This window comes from Prionailurus bengalensis, chromosome D4 (assembly GCF_016509475.1).
Source record: "Prionailurus bengalensis isolate Pbe53 chromosome D4, Fcat_Pben_1.1_paternal_pri, whole genome shotgun sequence".
Lineage (NCBI taxonomy): Eukaryota > Metazoa > Chordata > Mammalia > Carnivora > Felidae > Prionailurus > Prionailurus bengalensis.
Window position 1 is genome coordinate 29,917,666 of NC_057359.1, and position 23,971 is coordinate 29,941,636.

The 23,971-nt window shown below is 38.0% G+C and overlaps 1 protein-coding gene across 2 annotated transcripts in view; it reads left to right on the forward strand.

Annotated features, from left to right (window-relative positions):
- Nucleotides 1-357: 357 nt before the first annotated feature.
- The window catches only part of ERCC6L2 (ERCC excision repair 6 like 2), a 134,435-nt gene continuing 110,821 nt past the window's right edge, over nt 358-23,971 (forward strand). Inside the window, exons 1-2 of one of the 2 annotated variants that reach the window (XM_043566817.1) lie at nt 358-872; nt 4,600-5,024. In XM_043566817.1, coding sequence (XP_043422752.1) covers nt 827-872; nt 4,600-5,024 — 471 coding nt within the window. In that variant the 5' untranslated portion in view covers nt 358-826. The remainder of the gene's footprint in view (nt 873-4,599; nt 5,025-23,971) is intronic. The other variant, XM_043566816.1, reaches the window with a different exon arrangement.

A 23,971-nucleotide genomic window follows, 5' to 3' on the forward strand; every position in this document is an offset into this window, starting at 1 on the left:
ATTTACTGTGTGACCCAAGAAAACGCGCTGAATGTACTCAGCCTCCCGTGGGTGCCGTGAAGCGTCAGCATCCGGGTGGATGATCCACCCGGCTGAGACAGCACTCCAGGAGGGAATCACTCGCCACCTCAGGTTCCAAGGCGTGTGCATACACAGGGAAGCACCAAACATAAACCAGCGGGCCACGATCGCGGAGCTGGTCTCCCGCTATAGATCTGCCCTTAAAAGACCACGGTAGGTGTTAGCCCACATCTGTCTTCCGGCTTCCTTGTATCCCGCAAGCTCCGCGCGGGGAAGGAAAGCCATCTTAAATTTCGCGATAATTGCAACTGTCGCGAACCTTTCACCGGCTTCCCGGAGAAAAGATGGCAGGCAGATTGCTCCGCCCTTGTGAACCAAGATTTTCTTATCGCGAGATCCCAATGACAGTTCAGGAGCCTGATCTCGCGGGATTTTCCGATTTAGGGTTGGAAATTGCTGGGGAAAGTAGAGACAGGGAGGGCCAACTGTGAGAGGGAGCGTGAGGGGTCCACTTGCTGGCTTGCTGTTCCCCCCTCCCCCACTGGCCGAATTCGAGACGACTAGGTGAGCGCCGCCTTGCCAGCCAACACAGCGCCCTCCGGCTCTGCCGCTGCCTCGGACGCCGCCATCCCTTCTCTCTAGGGCCCCACCTGTGCTCCCTTTTGTCCCGCGGCGTCGCACTTCAGGGGGGCGATGTACGGAGGGCTGCAGGAAGTGATCTTCCCGCCTGCCGCCTCCTCGGGGTCCTCTGCCTCCTGTTGGGTGTTCTACGCAACCAGGCCGCCCAGCCCCTCCCCTTGGCCAGATGGATGCCTCTGCCCCCAAGCCTCGCGCGGAAACCGCCGGCAAAGGTACAACAAGCTCCGAGCTCACCTCTCCGCCCAGAAACTTGTCTTTATTGCGCCGGGTTGGACCCATTCCTGCCAGTTCTCTTGGGGTTGGGGTTTTACCCGTGGCTCTTCTGAGTGGCTCCTGGAGTCTGGGACCAGTTCTTTGGGACTTGGTGTTGAGAACCTGGACTCTGGAGTCAGACTGGATCTAGTGCTGGCTCTGACAGTTGCTGAGAAACTTTGGGCAGTTTCCTCATCTGTAAAATTGAGATCATTGCTGAGTTCTTGTGATTACTAAATAAGATGGTGTATGCAAAGCACTTAACGTGACCCAGCTCTGGCCCATAGTAAGCACTCAATAAATATATGGTATGTTTATTCTTTATCCTTATATGCCCCAGTTCTTAGCGAATGGTAGAAATTTGTGACGTAGGTGACTAAAGGTTGAGATACTCAGTTCACTTTATTTCACAAAGAGCTTAATATATGATGTACTGAGTAAGAGCCTTACGGTCAACCTTTAACGGGCCATCAAGAGAGAGTTTAAAGAGGGTGTGGTTATCTGCTACAGGTCAAAAGGGATGCCTTCTTGCCCCCCAAATTAATAGCTTTCATTATTAAAAGTGATACAGTAAAAGCTATCAGATACTGAATGCTGTGCCCAGCAATATGCTGATTGTTTATCTACATGCTTTCCTTTGAGGAAGATATCGATCTTATTAAATAGATGAAGAATTCAGAGCAGAAGTTTAGAGGTCTATACAACAAGCCTCAACTCTGAATGCTGGGAATTGATGACGCTATAACTCAGGGATCACAAATATAAGCGTTCATAGAAGCCTGGCAGATGAACTAAGTAATGAAGCTGCTGAATGGAGCTTGTAGGGACTGGGATGCTCATCTCTCAGTTAAAAGGGGCAGGGACCATTCAGTTCCAGGGACTTGTTCGTCCATGTGTGAATGGTACCGGTGGTAGCTACAGGGTTAGATTGCTTGGTTCAAATCCAGGATCTGCCAGCTTTTAGCTGTGTAACCATTGGCAAGCTGGTTAGCCTTTATCTGTTTCACCATTTGTAAGATGAAACTAACAATATTACTTACATGAACTAATGAAAGGGTGGTGGTGAGGCTTAAATGAACTACTGCATCTAAAGCACATGCCTGGCACACATCAGTCTTCACATGTTAGCTATATGTATTTGTTAATTCTATAAGTGTTTGAGATTCAAACATTGTTCTAGGTGCCCAGGATATAGCAGTGAACAAAGTTAAGTCCTTGCTCTAGGGAACGAAGTTGAGATAAACAACAAACATTTCATATTTTTCTCTGAAAATGGAATTAAGCAGGGTAAAGTAAGAGTGGTGGTGAGTGTTAGGTTCAGTGGTCAGAAAAAGCACCTCTTAGGAGATGTCATTTGAGCAGAGACCTGAATGAAGTGAATGAGTCAGTCATTTGTATTTTGGGAGAGTGCAGGTGGAAGGAACAGAAAGAATGCTCTGGGGCCCTGAGGTGGGAGCATGCTTGCCATGGTTGAGGAACAGCGAGGAGGCCAGTTTGGAATGAAGGACAGGAGGAAACGAAGTTAAAGATGACTCTCCAATCCAACAGGAAATCCTCCCAGTTTAAACTATTTGTTTTAGAGTTTGATACAGAGAGATTCCAGCCTTCCCTCAAACTAACCAGGCACATTTGTTTATGTGTTTTCTGTCCCTGCTTTTGTGTTACAAGGGTAGGAGACAGTATAGTCTGCAAAACTAAAATAACAAATAGCTAAAATCTGACTCTTTACAGAAAAAGTTTGCCAACAGTTGTTTTAGAGAGGTGGTAGCATGATGAAGGAAAGTGATATATTTTGAGGTAGAACCAGCAGAACTTTCTGAGGTGGTGAATGTAGGGAGTAATATAAAAAGAGGAATAAGGACTGGCTGAATGTTTTCTACCATGACAAGTTGGCTAGGTGATGATGCCATTTAACGAGATTAGGAAAGACTAGTTCTGAGTAAGGTTTAATCATTATTTTTGACATTGGTTTTTTTCATTTTATACCTATTGTGTGGTACAGTATTTGGCAGATAATTGATGTTAAAACATACATTGAATAGTACACACATTAATGACTTAAGCCTAAAAATTAAAAAGCATTTTCTGGATAGGCAAACAAATCATGTGAAACAGAAGTGTGTTAAGAATTGCTATAGGGGTTAATAGAGGTTTGAAGGCTCAAACAGTACTGTTATGAAAATAGAGCCCACAGATCTATCTGTTAGCCCTCTACGGTGGATCCAGGTTTTAGTTTCACGTTAAACTATGTTTTTAGAATTGTGTGACAATTCTCAAATTGTGTGGATCCAGAGATCAGAGTAGGAGAACAGATTTTTCTTGGTGTACTTCTGATTGTTATGTAAAACAACCTTACTAAAGTTGGTAGGAATAATGACTTTACTTTTGAGGAACAATCAATGAGGAATAGCTTAGTGAGCTATTCATGCTTAAGACAGTATAGATATACGAGTCATATTATAATCATGAATGTCATAAAAACCTAACAAGAAATCATTGGAAAGACCCTAAGAAACTACCAATAATCGTCTGATTTGAGTGGGGTACTTGGGGTGGCTCAGTCAGTTAAGCATCCAACTCCTTGATCTCAGCTCAGGTCTTAATTCTGCAATTAAGATGGTAAATTCAAGCCTGGCATTAGGCTCCACACTGGGTGTGAGGCCTACTTAAGAAAAAAAAAAAATTCCTATTATTCATACACTTGTAGCCATATGATTCCTCTGGAGTTCTTGTTATAAGAAATTCCATTTAGAAAATTATTTTTACTTTATTTCCTCTATTCATGTCTTTTAATTATACTAGCTGTATGCTCTAAAGATATTCCCCTCCCTAGTCATAGTGCTGTATTTTCTGAATAGAAAATAAAACAGAAAGCTGTACAATTAAGGATGGGATAAATACACATATAGAAAAGGGTCAGAATTTTCAAACAGTAATAGAATCTTAGCAGAAAGAGATCTTAGAATTCATCTCTTTTTTAAGAACTGGAACCCTTCAAAACCTAGAAGGGAAGAAAGCTGTGACAAAGCTGGCACACATAACTTTGTAGTTGAACTGGAGATTGCCTTGGTTAATTGTATACAATTTCAAGCAATGGTTTAGAAGCAGCAATATTGACGATAAGAAGAAACAGCTGTCTCCAGAGAAAGGCGATGGGATAACTAAAAAAGCAGACACAAGAATCACAAAAGTGTTGCTGTCTAGAGGATTTTAGCTTACTCATTATCAAGTCCCGTTTACTATTAGTCTATCATATCATGAATAATATATATAATGTTCATGAATCATCATGAATATCTCAGTCAGTGGTTCTCAACCATGGCTGTGAATCAGAATCAGCCTTTGAATTCAACAATATCTGCCAAAGTAATAAAACCAGATGCCCATGGCCCATATCCGCTAAACCACTGTGGTTTAGTGTTCAAGCATGTTTGAGGAGATTATGACACACAGCCAGGGTGAGAACAACTGGAAATAAATTATATACCCTTTATTCTGATTATTATAGGAGAATATCTGATAATATATTTTAGGAAGATATCTATATGTGTTACAACTTATCTTGTTTCAGTAATTTGGAAAGGGTATTTGTGTGAGTTACATTTTTTTTTCTCATAGCAGTGGTTAAATGGGGGGTTACTTTATAAGTTATATTTGAACATTTTATTTTCTTCTGTATTATTACAGACATATGGCATCCAGGAGAAAGATGTCTTGCCCCTTCTCCAGATAATGAGACACTTTGTGAAGCAAGCATAAAATCTGTCACAGTGGATGAAAATGGGAAATCATTTGCAATCATCTTATATTCAGATTTTCAAGAAAGGAAAGTACCTCTTAAAAGAATTCATGAAGTTAAATCTGTTAAAGATTGCTCCAGGAATTTTATATTTGATGATGAAGATTTGGAAAAACCTTATTTCCCAGACCGAAAATTTCCATCATCTGCCGTTGCTTTTCCATTATCTGAAGACGGAGACTCTATTCCTTATACTATTAACAGGTATTTGAGAGACTACCAAAGGGAAGGAGCCCAGTTTCTCTATGCACACTTCATCCAAGGAAAAGGATGTATTCTTGGTGATGACATGGGACTTGGGAAAACAGTACAGGTATTTTTTTAAATTACTTTATAATTAAAATTCATTAAAGTCATTTTCATGAGTAGATACCATATACAATTCTTTATTTGTACTCCCAAGTCTTATAATAGCTATTTTGTGTGTGCCTATGTTTCTCACACACTGAACAGGAAAATTCTCAAAGTTAGGATGGTGTTTAGTCATTATTTTATCCTCAGTACTTATTTAGTATCTATGAAATACATTATTGAAAATAATGATTTGGTATAACTTGACTTGATTTTACCTTTGGTAATAGTGGTACTAAGATATCAGCTTGTATTTAAAATAATTGAACTTTCTTAGCAATACTGTATGGAAAGAAGGTATTCTGACATTTGTTAAGTTACTAGCATAATTAAGTTGATTTTCTGCAGGACTTTTATGTATATTGTTTAGAGTTTATCATATCAGAAGTTTCTTGATCTGGGATCCTGGACCACTAGGAGTTCTATTGGTGGACTTCAGAGAGGCTTCCTATTTCCCCATAATATGTGCCAGAATTTGTAAACTTCTATACTTTTCTTTTTTTTAATTAAAAAAAATTTTTTTGTTTTTTTTTTAATGTTCATTTTTGAGAGACAGAGAGACAGAGCAGGAGCAGGGGAGGGGCAGAGAGAGAGGGAGACACAGAATCTGAAGCAGCTCCAGGCTCTGAGCTGTCAGCACAGAGTCTGACCTGGGGCCTGAACTCACGAGCCATGAGATCATGACCTGAGCTGAAGTTGGATGCCCAACTGACTGAGCCACCCAGGAACCCCTCTTTTATTATTTTTTTTAAGTTCATTAATTTTTTTTGAGAGAGGGTGTGAGCAGGGAAAGGGCAGAGAGAGGATCTCAAGCAGGCTCCGTGCTGCCAGCGTGGAGCCTCACACAGGGCTGAAACTCACAAGCCATGACATGACCTGAGCCGAAACCAAGAGTCAGACGCTCAACTGACTGAGCCCCCCAGGCGCCCCTACAGATGTACTTTTCTTCAGAGGGGATATATGCTAGTTATCTATTGCTGTGTAACAAGTTACTCCAAAATTTAGCAGCGTACAGCAGTACACATTGATCATTACTTTCTGTGGGTCAGGAATTCAGGTATAGGTTAGCTGGGTCCTCTGGCTCCACCTCTCAGAAGGCAGCAGTCACCTCAAGGTTGGATTAGGGAGGATTCCCTTCCTGGCCACATGGTTGTTGGCAGGATTCGGTTCACTGTGAGCTATTTATTGGTGAAGGCTTCCCTTGGTTCCTTACTACATGGGCCTCTTTATAGAGTTTCTTATAACATGGCAGCATGCTTCATCAGGGAGAGCTAGAGGGTAAGAGAGAGCACTTACCCTCTTTTGTGGTCTTTTGTAACCTAATCACACAATAGATAGCCCTTCACTTTTGCCAAATTTGCTTTTTTATTTTTTATTTTATTTTTTTAATGTTTATTTATTTTTGAGAGAGACAGAGATAGAATGTGAGTGGGTTAGGGGCAGAGAGAGAGGGAGACACAGAATCTGAAGCAGGCCCCAGGCTCTGAGCTGTCAGCACAGAGCCCGACGTGGGGCTCGAACTCACAAGCTGTGAGATCATGACCTGAGTTGAAGTCGGTCGCTCAACCCACTGAGCCACCCAGGCGCCCCTGCTTCTTTATTTTTTTATATTTATTTATTTTTGAGAGAGTGCAAGAGCGGGTGCACATGTAAGTAGGGGAGAGGCAGGGGAGAGCATCCCAAGCAGCCCCAACTTGGGGCTAGATCTCAAGAACCATGAGATCATGACCTGAGCTGAAATCAAGAGTCAGGCACTTAACCTACTGAGCTACCCAGGAACCCTGCCATATTTGCTTCTTTAGAAGCAAGTGCTAAGTTCAGCTCTTACTCAAGGGGGGAGATTAACAAGGCTGTGGATACCAACAGTTGGGGATTATTGGGAGCCCTGTCAGAAGCTGCTTTTCACAAAGGTTTGTGATCCAAAAAGATTAGAGTTCTGAAGCTAGACTTTATACTATACAATCACTCTGGATTTTCAGGGTTGTTTGTCTCGTTTGTGATTAAATCCTTCCATGTTTCCTTCCTTATAATTGAATTTAAGCTATTTTATTCTTCGTGACACTTCCATTGTTAGTGGAACTCAAAGGTAAGTGAACAACTAATTTTAACATTTAAAAATAGTCTAATACAGGGGCGCCTGGGTGGCGCAGTCGGTTAGGCGTCTGACTTCAGCCAGGTCATGATCTCGCGCTCCATGAGTTCGAGCCCCGCGTCAGGCTCTGGGCTGATGGCTCAGAGCCTGGAGCCTGTTTCCGATTCTGTGTCTCCCTCTCTCTCTGCCCCTCCCCCGTTCATGCTCTGTCTCTCTCTGTCCCAAAAATAAGTAAAAACATTGAAAAAAAATTAAAAAAAAATAGTCTAATACAATTATGTATAAAGCTCTGATGTAAAAAGTTAGAGTAAAATTAAGTCCTTCAATAATTGTAGTGTATTACCATTAGCCATACTGTTTGTCCCTTTCAGCCCAGGCAATGCATACAGTTCTAGGCTTGCACGTTGAAGGTGCTAAATAATTGCTTGTGGAATAAGCAAATTTACTTTCTCAGGAGAATAGGTGGCAAGAATAAAGAAAGGAGCCTTTAGGAAACTATCATCTGTGACCAGGGTATATAGATGAATACCAGAGGAAAATGGATGATAAAGTCCCTCTGTGAGTATCTTTACATATACTTTATTGTTTTTGCCCACGGTGGAAAGTCCTTTCCAGCATTTCTTTGACTACCCATTGCCTGAGTATCTGCAAAATCAGAAACACGAGTGTGCTACAAAAAGTGACTGTTTTGGGGAGTATCTGGAAATCTCCTCCACTAAAACTACTAAATACAATTCAAATTCTTTTGCATGTTTTAAGCTCAAATTTGTCTTTCATCTCTGAAGTCCATGTTATAAAGAAATTCCCCTTTTTTTATGATATATATTTTAAAAGTGATTTTACTGTACAGTTTTCTGTTACCTGATACACCAAAATCATTGAAAGGCTTTGAATTGTGTTACAAATGTGCTGTGAAAAGCTTGAGGGCTTATCTTCTGAAGATTAGGACATAGTTTCTATACTAGTTTTGATACTTCACTGGATTTTTTCATCCTTGGAGAATAACATCTCTGGTTATTATTCTTGTCACTCAGGTAATAATTTCTGCATAAATAGGGGTGCCTGGGTGGCTCAGTCGGTTAAGGTCATGATCTCACGGTTCATGGGTTTGAGCCCCATCTCAGCCTCTGTGCTGACAACTTAGAGCCTGCAGCCTGCTTCGGATTCTGTGTCTCCTTCTCTCTCTCTCTGCCCTTTCCCTGCTTTTGCTCTGTCTCTCAAAAGTAAATAAACATTGAAAAAAGTTAAGAAAAAATTTCTGCATAAATACGTGATTTGGGAGATTCATTTAAGATGGAGTTTCTATAGATACAGTGAGTAAACCAGTTGAAGAAATGTTAACAGTAGTTCATAAGTTTAGTAGAATTTCAAAAATACAGTAGAATTAGGTGAAAATGGTCTATGAAATTTTCCTAGTGGCATTTACCATTTGGACTATAGTATAATCTTCATTTTTTCCCCCTTTTTCTGATATCATCCTTTAAGCTTTCCCCTTCTCACATTCTGACTTGGCTATAATATGAAATTGAGCTTTTATTTTTAAAAAAGCTTGGTTTACAGGGGCACTTGTGTGGCTCAGTTGGTTAAGCATCTGAGTCTTGCTTTCAGCTCAGGTCATGATCTCATGGTCGTGAGATCGAACCCTGCATTGGACGCTGTGATGAGCAAGGAGTCTGCCCCTCTTTCTGCCCCTCCCCTGTTCATGCACATGCATGTGCTCTCTCTCCCCCTCTCTTTCTCTCTGCCTCTCTCTCCCCCTCTCTTTCTCTCTGCCTCTCCCTCCCTCACTCTCCCTCCCTCCCTCCTTCCTCCCCCCTCTCAAAAAAGCTTGGTTTACAAACCATATAAAGTTTGCTTCCCTCATTTCAAAGTTTTAAAAAGTCAATTTGTTATTTTACATTCTTCAAGGGATGAGGATTTTAAAATGCCCATTTGATTTAGTGACATTGGAAAGTATTGGTATCTTGAACAAGAGCTATTTTTCTGGAATTTGGGAGGTGGGGGAATCACAAGCCAGATGAGATAGGGTGAAGGCATAGATATAGGAAGTGTGTTTACCTCTCTAAGAAATGTGGCTTTGAAAGGAACAAGAGTGATCTAGTAGTAGCTGAAGGAGGATAAGATTTTGAGGAAGTTTCTTTTTGTATGTTTTGTATTATTTGGGAATAGGAGCAACTTGAGTATTTTTAAGTGAATTGGAAGGATCTGATTTGAGAGGGAGCAGTTGAATATACCACACATAAACATACACATGCATATACTTCATATATACATGTCCATGAAACACAGATACATAAATGTGCAAAAAAATGGTATCACTACGATCTCACAAACTGATTTTTCAAACTTATAGAAGAGTTAGAAGAATTGTACAAGGAATACCCACTACCTAGATTCTGTTAACGTGTCATTATACATGGCTTATCACTTATCTGTCCATCCATCAAGCCATGTTTTGTTGCATTTTAAAGCAGCAGACATTAGCATATCCTAGCCCCAAACACTTGAGCATACATGTCATTAGCTAGTCAGTATTTATTTACAATTCTTTTTTTTCATTTTGAAGTAAAATTTATAATGAAATGCACAAATCTTAGTGTACCCACCCTTCCATGAGTTTTGGCCAATATGTATTTCTGCATAAGCCAAATAAACCCTTTCAAGATCTAGAATTTTATCATCACTCCAGAAAAGGTTATTCTGTTTCTTGCTGGTCTTCCCAACACTCCTAAGAGGCAATCACTGTTCTGCTTTTTTGTCATAGATTAGTTTTACTTTTTCATATAATTAGGATCATACATGTGCACTCTTGTGTAAGGCTTCTTTTACTTAACATAGTATTTGAGACCCATCCATGTTATTGAGTGCATAGATAGTTTGTTCCTTTTTATTGCTGAGTGGTATTCCATTGTATAGATACTGCATTTTGTTTATCCATCCTCCCGCTGGCTGACGGACATCTGAGCTATTTCTGGTTTTTAGTTGTTATGAATAAAACTGTTAAGAACTTTCTTGAACAATCTTTTGTGTATTCATTTCTCTTGAGTAAATAATTATGGATGGAATTACTTGGTCAAAAACTGATGTGTGCTTAGTTTTGTAAGAAATTGCCAAGCCTTTCCAAAGTGTTTGTACCATTCTGCATTCCTGCCAACAATCTATGACATCATGGTTGCTCCATAGCCTCACAAAATTTGGTTCTGTCAGGCTTATTAGTTTTAGCATACTTGTTGGGTGTGTGTGTATATTTATGTTTGGATGTTGTTTATGTACTTTTTAAAGGTATAATTGATACACAGTAAAGTGGATAAATTTACAGTATGTAGTTTGGCACGTTTTACAAATATATGCACCCAAGAAATGATCACAACAATACCACCATCAAGATAATGAACATATCTATCACCCCAGAAGTTTCCTTGTATACATTGTGCCCATAATGTGTTCAACATCAGTAATTCATCATCTGCTGTTTTCACTTTTGGTTTTTAACTTGACTAAGAAATTAAAATTGAGAATGGATGCAAAATCCTAGATTTTTATTAAAATTTCCCAATATTTTACAGAATTCTCAAATTCATGGAATTTGACAAGTTAAAATTAAGATTTGTATCATCTTGGATATATAAATAGATTGAATTATGAATTATAATTGGGAATAGAGTTTCCTTATTTAAAAAGTGTTTTTTTAACATTTATTCATTTTTGAGAGACAGAGTGTGAGTGGGGGAGGGGCAGAGAGAGAGAGGGAGACATGAAATCTGAAGCAGGCTCCAGGCTCTGAGCTGTCAGCACAGAGCCTGACCTGGGGCCTGAATTCATGAGCTGTGAGATCATGATCTGAACTAAAGTCGGACATTTAACTGACTGAGCCACCCAGGCGTCCCATAATATAGTTTTCTTATAATGAAACAATCTGCAGGTGACTTAAGAGCAAAACAATGGATTAGGTTTTATATTGCCTCATTTAAATGGTCACATGGTATCCAATAGGTATTGTGTCTGCCTTTTCAGTAGTCTTTGAGGACCAGTTTGCCTGTAATTCAAAAGAATATATATATCTGTATGTGTGCATGTGTGTCTGTCATTCTGTCTTTAATTATGTCATTATGTCTTTAATTACAAACAGTAAAATGCATGGATATAAAGTATACAGTTATACATATTTAACTCATATATATAACCAGTACTGTAATAAGATACAGAACATTTCCCTCATCATAGAGTTTCTTCATGTCCCTTTCCAGTTAGTACCAAACTTTTCATGTTGTCCAATGCTTAAGCTCCATCATTTGTGAAATATCCTTTCTATCTCCTAAGTTCTGCATCAGCCATTTTGCTCACATCAATCTCTTGCTGAATTTAATACCTGTTTTCTGCTCATCAATTTTTTCTGCTCATCAATTTTTTTCTTAGTCATGCTTCCTCAACTCATCTCCTTTTCCATGGTTCCCCACCCCCAAATCAACTGATTTCAAACTGCTGGCAGATAGAAATAAGCCTTTCATCTAAACTTTTCCAGTGCCTAGCCTAGTACCCAGCATGTAGTAGGTAATAAATATATTTTTATTGAATGCATTAATGAATTTTAAGTTGAATTAGGTAATCATGTGTTATAGCTTATGTTTAATAATCCCTTAGGCTCTATGACAGGCATTTTCTGTTAAACATACATGTTAATTAGGCATTATTGCTCCCATTTTATTGATGAAAAAATTGAAATTTATGGAGACATTATGAAAATTGCCCAAGGTCACATAGCTGGTATAAAGCTGGTTGGTCAGACTACAAAATCTTTGCCATAACTCCTGCATTATACTGCTTTATATAATATGTGTTAGAAATGCAAATTTCATTAGCATATTTTAAAACTCAACACAAGTTTTGACCATTCTTGTATATCATTATTTTATAATCTTTTAGATAACATAATTTACCGAAAAATCTATTTATTGTGGTATACAAGATAGTATACAGGTCTCCTGATCACAGTGGAATGATGCTAACAAAAATAGCTCCTGCTTGTGAATCATTGATATGTATTAGCTTGACATTTTACATGTTTTAACTTTTTTCAGGAACTAAAATAATGCTGATTATACCTCGAATGCACAAATGCATCTTATAAAAATGTAAAATAAAATTAAAAATTTTTTAATTGAGGTGAAATTCACATAACATAAACAACCATTTTAAAGTGTACAAGTCACTTAATGCCTTCACAATATTATGCAACTCCATCTCTCTCTGTTTCAAAATTTTTCGTCAGCACAGAACACCCCAGAAGTAATCATCTTCATTTCCCTGGTGACGACTAATTGGCCTTTTATCCGAATGGATTTGCCTTTCTTGAATATTTCATGTAAAAGGCATCATTCAATTGTGACCATTTGTGCCTGGTTTCTTTCACTTAGTGTAATGTTTTGAGGCTTATCCAAGTTGTAGGATGCATCAGTACTTCATTCCTTTTATGGCTGAGAAATATTCTATTGTATGTAAATACCACAATTTGCTCGTCTATTCATCTTTTGGCAGACATTTGGATTATTTCTACCTTTGGGTTATTATGAAAAAGGCTACTATCATGTACAAGATTCTGTGTGGACATATGCTTTCATTTCTTTTGCATATATACCTAGTAGTGGAATTACTAGGTAATATGGTATTTCTATGTTTATTTTTTTTGAGGAACTTCTATACCATTTTCCACAGTGTTTGTACCACTCTACATTCCCAACAGCAATGTGTGACGTTTACTATTTCTGCATATCCTTGTCAGTACTTATTATTTTGTTTTCTTCATTATAGCCACCCTAATGCACATGAAGTGGTATCTCATTGTGGTTTTTATCTGTGTTTGTATAATGACCGAGGGTGTTGAACAACTTTTCATGTGCTTTTTGGTCATTTGTATGTCTTCCTGGGGAAATGTGTATTCAAGTTGATATATAGACTGAATGTGTCCCTGCAAAATTCATGTGTTGAGACTCTAATCCCCCATGTGATAGTATTAGAGGTGGGGCCTTTGAGGAGTAATTAGGGATGATTAGTGGTATTGTAAGAAGAGATAGGAGAAAGTTTGCTTCTCCTTTTCTGCTATCATCTGAGGATACAATAAGAAGACTGCATGATGTCTGCAAACCAGGAAGTGGGCCCTCACCAGACACCAGATCTGCCAGCACTTTGACTGCAGAACTGTGAGAAGTAAGAGTGTTTTTTAAACTACGCAGTCTATGGTAATTTGTTACAGTGCCCCAAAGTGACTACGATACAAGTCCTTTGCCCATTTTTTTTTTAATTTTTTTTTTTTCAACGTTTATTTATTTTTGGGACAGAGAGAGACACAGCATGAACGGGGGAGGGGCAGAGAGAGAGGGAGACACAGAATCGAAAACAGGCTCCAGGCTCTGAGCCATCAGCCCAGAGCCCGACGCGGGGCTCGAACTCACGGACCGCGAGATTGTGACCTGGCTGAAGTCGGACGCTTAACCGACTGCGCCACCCAGGCGCCCCAACCTTTGCCCATTTTTAAACTGAGTTGCTTGTACATATACGTATGAGTTTTTTTCTGGTCTTTTTCTTCTATACAATTTCAGTTTGACTATCCTTATGCTCAATTTTGTGTTAATTACTTTCTTGCTATACATAGTCTATCTTTCCCCCTTTGTATTTTGATGTAAAATTTTAATCAGTTTGTCAAGTTCCAAGAACATATCTTTTAGGGTGTTATTAGGATTGTGGAGTTCAATTATATTGAATTTATAGAACAGTTTGAGGAGAATTAACATGAAATGATAGCTCCATTCATTTAACTATTTAATTTTTCTCAGCAGGGCTTTATAGTTTTATATGTGGGTCTTACACATATTTTGTCATAGGTAATTGTATATTTTCGATGCTGTTTTTTGTGGAATTTAAAATTTTAATATCCTGATTTTCTGCCGGTAGTATAAAAGTCAAATTTATTTTTATATATTGAGCTCGTATCCTGCTACCTTGCTAAATTCATCACTTAATTAGTTCTAGTAGTTGTTTGGTAGATGCCTTAGGATTTTCTTTTTTTTTTCTTAATGTTTATTTTTGAGAGAGAGAGAGAGAGCAGAGGAGAGGCAGAGAGAGAGAGAGACACAGATTCTGAAGCAGGTGCCAGGCTCTGAGCTGTCAGCACAGAGCCTGAGCAGAGTTCGAACCCACGAGCTAGGACATCATGACCTGAGCCAAAGTTGGAGGCTTAACTGAATGAGCCACCCAGGCGCCATACCTTAGGATATTCTATGTAAATGGTATATGTCATTCACAAATAGACAGTGTTACTTCTTTAATTTTTACGTCTTTTATTTCTATTCTTGGCTTATTTCACTGCCTAGGTAGGATTCTACATCCTTATCTCATTCCTGTCTTAGAAAACATTCAGTATTTTAACATTAACATTAGCTGTAGGATTTTCATACCATCTTTTATAAGTTGCTTGATGCTTTCTTCTAGTCCTGATTGCTGAGATTTTTTTTTTGTAGTTAATGTGTACTGAATTTTATTAAATACTTTTTCTGCGTCCGTTGAGATAATCGTTTTTTCTCCTTTTCTCTGTTAACATATTATATGAGTCAATATGATTTATATTGATTGTTTTTTTTAATGTTAAACCAGTTTTGTATTTTTAAGATAAGCCCAATTTGATCATGAAGTATGGTTTTTATAGTTGCTGGATTTGATTGGCTAATATTTTCAGAATTTTTGCCTTTACTATGGATATCGGTCTATAATTTTCTCATAATATGTTTGTCTGGTTTTGGTACTGAAGTTATGCAGACCTCATAAAATAAACTGGTAAGTGTTTCTTTCTTCTCTTTTTTTAAAAAGAATTGAGTAAAGTTTGTGTTATTTTATACTTATTTGATGGAATTTACTAGTGACATCTTTTGGACTTGGAGTTTTCTTCAAGGAATTTACTAGTGACATCTTTTGGACTTGGAGTTTTCTTCAAGGGAAGGTTTTAGATAATGAATTCAATTACGTTAAGAGATATGAAGCTATTCAGATTTTCTACTTCTCGCTATATCATTTTTTGCAAATTTATTTTTCAAGGAATTTATCTATTTCATCTAAGTTGTCAAATTGACAAAGTTTTCCATGATACTCCTTCTTTACTTTTTTAGTGTTTGTAGGATCTGAATGATACCTCTGTGTTTTTTATGTGAATATTTTATATTCTGTCTCTTTTATTCTTTTTTCCAGCAATAAATATATGTGTGTGTGTGTGTGTGTATGTATATATATATATTTATTTAATTAATTTAACATATATATATTTATTTAATTAGTTAGTTTTTTAATTTACCTCCAAGTTAGTTAGCATATAGTGCAACAGTGATTTCAGGAGTAGATTCCTTAATGTCCCTTACCCATTTAGCCCATTCCTCCTCCCACAACCCCTCCAACAACTCTCTGTTCTCCATATTTAAGAGTCTCTTATGTTTTGTCCCCCTCTGTTTTATAGTATTTTTGCTTCCCTTCCCTATGTTCATCTGTTTTGTATCTTAAATGTCTCATGTGAATGACGTCATATGATGTTTGTCTTTCTCTAATTTCACTTAGCATAATACCCAGTAGTTCCATCCACAGAGTTGCAAATGGCAAGATTTCATTCTTTTTGATTGCCGAGTAATACTCCATTGTATATATATACTACCTCTTCTTTATCCATTCATCTGTTGATGGACGTTTGGGCTCTTTCCATACTGTGACTATTGTCAATTGTGCTGCTACAAACATTGGGGTGCATGTGCCCCTTTGAAACAGCACACCTGTATCTCTTGGATAAATACTTAGTAGTGCAATTGCTGGGTCATAGGGTAGTTCTAGTTTTAATTTTTGAGGAACCTCCACACTGTTTTCCAGAGTGGCTGCACCAGTTTGCATTCCCACAAGCAATGCAAAAGAGATCCTTTTTCTCCACATCCTCACCAACATCTGTTGTTGCCTGAGTTGTTAATGTTAGCCATTCTGACGGGTGTGAGGTGATATCTCATTGTGGTTTTGACTTGTATTTCCCTGATGATGAGTGATGTTGAGCATTTTTTCATGTGTCTGTTGGCTATCTGGGTGTCTTCTTTGGAGAAGTGTCTATTCATATCTCCTGCCCATTTCTTCACCAGATTATTTGTTTTTTGGGTATTGAGTTTGGTAAGTTCTTTATAGATTTTGGATACTAACCCTTTATCTGATATATCATTTGCAAATATCATCTCCCATTCCTTCGGTTGTCTTTTAGTTTTGCTGATTGTTTCCTTTCCTGTGCAGAGCTTTTAATTTTGATGAGGTACCAATAGTTCGTTTTTGCTTTTGTTTCTCTTGCCTCTGGAGACATGTTGAGTAAGAAGTTGCTGCAGCTGAAGTCAAAGAGGTTTTGCCTGCTTTCTCCTCCAGGAATTTGATGGCTTCCTGTCTTACATTGAGGTCTTTCATCCATTTTGAGTTTATTTTTGTGTATGGTGTAACAAAGTGGTCCAGGTTCATTTTTGTACATATCACTGTCCAGTTTTCCCAGCACAATTTGCTGAAGAGTCTGTATTTATTCCATTAGATATTCTTTCCTGCTTTGTCAAAGATTAGTTGGCCATACGTTTGTGAGTCCCATTTCTGGGTTCTCTATTCTGTTCCATTGATCTGAGTGTCTGTTCTTGTGCCAGTACCATACTGTCTTGATGATTACAGCTTTGTAATATGTCTTGAAGTCTGGGATTGTGATGCCTCCAGCTTTGGTTTTCTTCTTCAAGATTGCTCTGGATATTCGGGGTCTTTTCTGTTTCCATACAAATTTTAGGATTGTTTGTTCTAGCTCTGTGAAGATGCTGCTGTTATTTTGATAGGGATTGCATTGAGTATGTAGATTGCTTTGGGTAGTATTGACATTTTAACAATGTTCGTTGTTCCAATCCAGGAACATGGAATATTTTTCCTTTTGTGTGTGTGTCTTCTTCAATTTCTTTCATAAGCTTTCTATAGTTTTCAGTGTGTAGATTTTTCACCTCTTTGGTTAGATTTATTCCTAGGTATTTTGTGGGGTTTGGTGCAGTTGTAAATGGGATAGATTCCTTGATTTCTCTTTCTTTTCCTTCATTATTGGTGTATAGGAATGCAACTGATTTCTGTGCATTGATTTTTATATGCTGCAACTTTGCTGAGTTCATGGATCACTTCTAGCAGTTTTTTGGTGGAATCTTTTGGGTTTTCCATATAGAGTATTGTATCATCTGTGAAGAGTGAAAGTTTGACTTCCTCCTGGCCGATTTGGATGCCTTTTATTCCTTTGTGTTGTCTGATTGCTGAGGCTAAGTCTTCCAATACTGTGTTAAATAGCAGTGGCAAGAGTGGACATCCCTGTTGTGTTCCTGACCTTGGGGGAAAAGCTCTCAGTTTTTCCCAATTAAGGATGATATTAGCAGTGGGTCTTTCGTATGATCTTGAGGTATAATCCTTCTATCTCTACTTTCCTGAGGGTTTTTATCAAGAAAGGATGCTGTATTTTGTCAAATGCTTTCTTTTATTGAGAGGATCGTTGGCTCTTATCCTTTCTTTTATGGATGTGATGTATCACATTGATTGTTTTGCATATATTGAACCAGACCTGCATCCCAGGTATAAATCCCACTTGGTCATGGTGAATAATTCTTTTAAGGTATTGTTGGATCTGGTTGGCTAGTATCTTGTTGACGATTTTAGCATCCATGTTCATCAGGGAAATTGGTCTGTAGTTCTCCTTTCTAGTGGGGTCTTTGTCTGGTTTTGGAATCAAGGTAATGCTGGGTTCATAGAATGAGTTTGAAAGCTTCCCTTCCATTTGTGTTTTTTGGAACAGCTTTGAAAGAATAGATGTTAACTCTTTTTTAAATGTTTGGTAGAATTCCCTGGAAAGCCATCTGGCCCTGGACTCTTGTTTTTTTGGGAGATTTTTTATTACTAATTTGATTTCCTTACTGGTTATGGGCCTGTTCAAATTTTCTATTTCTTCATGTTTCAGTTTTGGTAGTTTATGTGTTTCTAGGAATTTTCAATTTCTTCCAGATTTCCCATTTTATTGGTGTATAATTGCTCGTAATATTCTTTTTTTTTTTAACGTTTATTTATTTTTGAGACAGAGCATGAACGGGGGGGGGCGGTCAGAGAGAGAGGGAGACACAGAATCGGAAACAGGCTCCAGGCTCTGGGCTGTCAGCACAGAGCCTGACGCAGGGCTTGAACTCATGAACCGCAAGATCATGACCTGAGCTGAAGTCGGATGCTTAACTGACTGAGCCACCCAGGCGCCCCATCTCGTAATATTCTTTAATTATTGTTTTTATATCTGCTGTGTTGGTTTTGATCTTTCCTCTTTCATTCTTGATTTTATTTATGTGGGTCCTTTCCTTTTTCTTTATGATCAAATTGGCTAGGGTTTTACCAATTTTGTTAATTCTTTCACAGAACCAGCTTCTGGTTTCATTGATCTGTTCTACTGTTTTCTTTTCTTTTCTTTTCTTTTCTTTTCTTTTCTTTTCTTTTCTTTTTTGTTTCAATAGCATTGATTTCTGCTCTAATCTTTATTGCTTACTGCCTTCTCCTGGTTTTGAGTTTTATTTGCTGTTCTTTTTCCAGCTCTTTAAGATGTAAGGTGTAAGGTTAGGTTGTGTATCTGAGACCTTTCTTCCTTCTTTAAGAAGACCTGGATAGTTATATACTTCCCTCTTATGACCACCCTTTGCTGCATCCCAGAGGTTTTGGTCTGTGATGTTAGCATTTTCATTGGCTTCCATGAACTTTGTAATTTCCTCTTTAACTTCTTGGGTTAGCCCATTCATTCTTCAGTAGGATATTCTTTAGGCCCCAAGTATTTATTGTCTTTCCACATTTTTTCTTGTGGTGGATTTCAAGTTTCATAGCATTGTGGTCTAAAAATATGCATGGTATGATCTCCATCTTTTTGTATTTGTTGACGGCTGATTTGTGTCCCAGTATGTGATCTATTCTGGAGAATGTTCCATGTGCACTCGAGAAGAATGTGCACTGCTTTAGGATGAGAATGTTCTGTATATATCTGTTAAGTCCATTTGGTACAGTATGTCATTCAAAGCCATTGTTTCCTTGTTGATTTTCTGCTTAGATGATCTGCCCGTTGCTATAAGTGGGATGTTGAGGTCTCCTACTATTACGGTATTATTATCAATGAGTTTCTTTATGTTTGTCATTAATTGATTTATACATTTGGGTGTGCCACATTTGGAGCATAAATGTTTATAATTGTTAGATCTTCTTGGTGGATAGGCCCCTTAAAATGATATAATGTCCTTCTTCATCCCTTGTTAGAGTCTTTATTTTAAAATATAGATTGTCTGATATATGTATGGCTAATCCACCTTCTTTTGGTGATCATTTGTATGATAGATGGTTCTCCATCCCCTTAGTTTCAATCTGAAGATGTGTTTAGGTCTAAAATGGGTCTCTTGTAAACAGCATATAGATGGATCTTCTTTTCTTAGCCTTCTGATTGGAGTGTTTAGTCCATTGATGTTTAGAGTGAGTACTGAAAGATATGAATTTATTGCCATTATGTTGCCTGAAGAGTTGGAGATTATGGTGGTGTTCTCTGGTCCTTTCTAGTCTTTGTTGCTTTTGGTCTTTTTTTTTTTTTCCTATCTTTTCCCCCTTCAGAAAGTCCCCCTTAAAATTTCTTGCAGGGCTAGTTTGGTGGTCACAAACTCCTTTAATTTTTGTTTGTCTGGGAAACTCTTTTATCTCTCCTATTTTGAATGACAGCCTTGCTGGATAAAGAATTCTTGGCTGCATATTTTTCCGATCAGCACATTGAATATAACCTGCCACTCCTTTCTGGCCTGCCAAGTTTCTGTGGATAGGTCTGGTACGAACCTGATCTGTCTTCCCTTGTAGGTTAAGGACTTTTTTTCCCTTGCTGCTTTCATGATTCTTTCTGTGCCTGAGTATTTTGTGAATTTGACTATGATATGCCTTGTTCATGGTCTGTTTTTGTTGAATCTAACGGGTGTCCTCTGTGCTTCCAGGATTTTGATGTTTGTGTCTTTCCCTGTGTTAGGAAAGTGTTCCATTGTGATTTGCTCACTTAAACATACTACCCCTTTTTCTCTCTCTTCATCTTTTGGGGCCCCTATGATTCTAATGTTATTCCTTTGTAATGAGTCACTGAATTCTCTAATTCTTGTATTGTGCTCTTTTGCCTTAGTCTCCCTCTTTTTTTTTTGCTTCATTATTCTCCATATGTTTGTTCTCTATATTGCTGAATTGCTTCTCTGCTTCATCCATCCTTGTACCGTGGCATCCATTCGAGATTGCATCTGAGTTGTAGCATTTTTGATTTTTATCCTGGCTAGCTTTTACTATCTCCACAGAAAGGGATTCTAATCTATTTTCAACCCCAGCTAGTATTCTTACTGTTGTGATTCTAAATTCTGGCTCAGACATCTTGCTTGTATCTTTGTTGGTTAAGTGCTTAGCTGTCATTTCTTCTTGTTTTTTCTTTCGGGGTGAATTCCTTCATTTCATCATTTTGAAGGAAGGAAAGGAATTAATAAAGTAAAAAAATAATAAAAATTAAAACATTAAAAACAATAAGGAAATCAAATAAAGGATGGATCTGGTTGTTGAAGGAAACTTGATAGATTAGAGAAAAAAAGGAAAAGATTTAAAAAAAAGGAAAAAAGTTTGAAAATTTGGAAAAATGAATACAGTAAAACAATAAAATTAGATAATGGAAGTAAAACATAATATAAAAGTTTACAAAAAAGTAAGAAATATAGTAGAAAAAAATTAAAGAAAAATCTTAATAAAAATGGAAAATAAAAATAAATATTTTCCCTTTCTGTATTCAACAATAAGAAAAGAAAAAAAATTGAATAGATGGACCAGCAAACAGAATCAAATATGATTGAAATTACGTTTGGTTTCCCAAGTCCAACTGTGAAGCACTTTATAGTACATAAACTAAGCAGGCAGAGAGATTTGTGTTCCTCAAGGGTGTGGTTGGCCCACTTGGGCAGCACTTAGTGTAATAGCTCCATTTGCCACTAGGTGGCGCTGCTTAGCTTACTGCGGTGGATTGTTGTGGTGCGTGTAGGCGTGTATGCTATGTGCATGCACAGAAGGGATGAAAATGGCGTCACCCAGCTATCCAGTATCTAGAATCAGAACTCTGTGCTCTCCCCAGTCGGCAATCAAGCACCCCTCTCTTCTCTGGCTTCCGTCCACTCCCTGCTTCTACACTGTCCCGCTTCCACACTGTCCATGACCAAGCTATTAGGCTTCCAGGTGGCACCTCCGTCCAGGGTTTTATCTCAGATGGAACTGTTTTTTCCAAACCTCACTTCTGAAGGACTACAGCTTTGACCCGTTCTAACTCTCTGGAGGAGTGTCTCACTGAGTAATGGCTGGGTGCTAGCCCACTCTCAGGAATGTTGGTGAGACCAGGCCATTGCCGTGCCCAGAGACTGACTGGGCATAAGCCCACCCACCCCAGAAAAAGTTCATGGGATCATGTAGCAGCAGCGTTTCAGGGATTATGGCAAATCACAACACGCATGTGGCACTAGTTTTCATCCTTAACGTCCTCACTCCAACACCAGTGAATGTGGCCATTCTCCAGGGTCTGCTGGGACCTTTGCCTGTGGGGAGGCTGCACCACCTCTACCTAATGTTCTCCCAGCAGGGGAACCGCCTCTCCCTGTGTGGCCCAAGGACCCCTCGGATTGTTCTCCCAGGGATTCACCCTTCCCACCAGAGCACTGCCAGGTATCAAGCTGCGGAGTTTCAGACATTGCGCTCCCTCTGTTTATAGAGTCTTAGTGGAATTTAAACCCTCTCCTTTATCCTTTCTCCTTTTTTTGTTCAGTTCCTGTGGCTGTTTTCACTCTTTTTCTCTCCAGTTGCTTTGTGGGGGGGGGTTGCTTTTCCCATACTCTCCCCCTGTGTTTGTCCTCTCTCTGCAAGCAAAAATAGATCCCTGCCCTCTGTGTCTTCTCTCTCCCCCAGTTCACTTCTACCTGCTGAGTTCTGTGGTTCAGGTTGTGCAGATTGTTGTGTTAATCCTCAAATCAGGTTTGTAGGTGTGCAAGATGATTTAGTGTTGATTTGGCTACATTTTGGGGAGGAGAGGTGGAAAAAAAAGCTTCCATGCTGTTCCACCATCTCAGCCCCTCCTCCTCTATCTGTTTTATTTATTTTTTTTAATGTTTGTTTATCTTTGAGAGAGACAGAGGCAGAATGTGAGTGGGTTAGGGGCAGAGAGAGAGGGAGACACAGAATCGGAAGCAGGCTCCAGGCTCCGAGCTGTCAGCACAGAGCCTGACATGGGCCTCGAACTCACAAAGCACAAGATCATGACCTGAGCTGAAGTCGTACGCTCAACTGACTGAGCCACCCAGGCGCCCCTATCTGTTTTATTCTTGATAGCCCAATGAAGTTTATTGATTTTGTTGATCTTTTCAAGGAACTAACTTTAAGCTTTTTCTTTGTTTTTCTTTTCTTTCTTTCTTTCTTCCTTTTTTTTTTTTTTTGGTATTTCATGAATTTTTGCAATTATTTCTTTTATTTTCCTATTACTTACTTTGGATGTATTTTGCTCTTGAATTTCTAGCTTATTAAAGTAGAACCTTGGGTCATTAATTTCATACCTATCTTCTTATTCCCTAAATTTATGTCCAAACTTTGCTTTATCTATATTTCATACATTTTGATGTTATATTTTCATTTTCATATAATTCAAATTATTTTCTAATTTTTCTTGTGATTTTTTCCTTTAGTCCTTGAATTATTTACAAGTGTTTGATTTGCCAGTATTTATTCTTTTTTAAGATATTTCATCATTGACTTCTAATTCCATAGTGTTTACAGAATACATTCTTCAAGTTGTCAGCATTTTGAAAATTTTATTGAGGGTTTTTTTAATGGTCCATTTTATTGAATATAGTAAGTACATTTGAAGAGAAAATGCATTTTTCAGTTATAGTGTTCTATAAATTAGCAAATCAAGGTAATTGATAATGTTCAGATTTTCTATGTTTTTAGTATTACTGAGAGAGGGAGGTTAAAATCTATGATTGTGGGTTTGTCTATTTCTCCCTTTAATTTTGTCAATTTCATTTTCATGTATTTTGAAATTATGTTACTAGGGTTATAAATATTTATAATCATTGTATCTTCAATCAGGAATTGAGTCTGCTATTATTATGAAATGTCTATTTCTGGTAATGCTATTTGAAATCTACTTTATCTGATATAAAGATAACCACTCCAGTATTCTTAAGCTTGCTGTTTGCAAAGTATGCTTTTTTACAGTCCTTTACTTCAAGCTTTCTGTGTATTTGTGTTTTTAAAGTGTGTCTCATGTAGGAGAAATAAACAAAATAGAAACTTAAAACAGACACACACAGACACACACACACACAATAGAACAGATCAATGAAACCAGAAGCTGGTTTTTTTAAAAGATAAAAGAAATTGATAAACCTTATCTGGACTTATCAAAAGCAAACAGAAAACAACAACAAAAAAAGAGGACTCAAATAAACAGCATCATAAATGAAAGAGGATAAATAATTGACACAACAGAAATACAAAGGATTGTAAGAGAATATTATAAAAATTATATGCCAACAAGTTGGACAACCTAGAAGAAATGGATAAATTTCTAGAAACATGTAACCTCCCAAAACTGAATCAGGAAGGATGCAAAAATTTGAACAGACCTATTACCAGCAATAAAATTGAATCAGTAAAAAAAAACCCAAAAAGCTCCCAACAAACAAAAATCC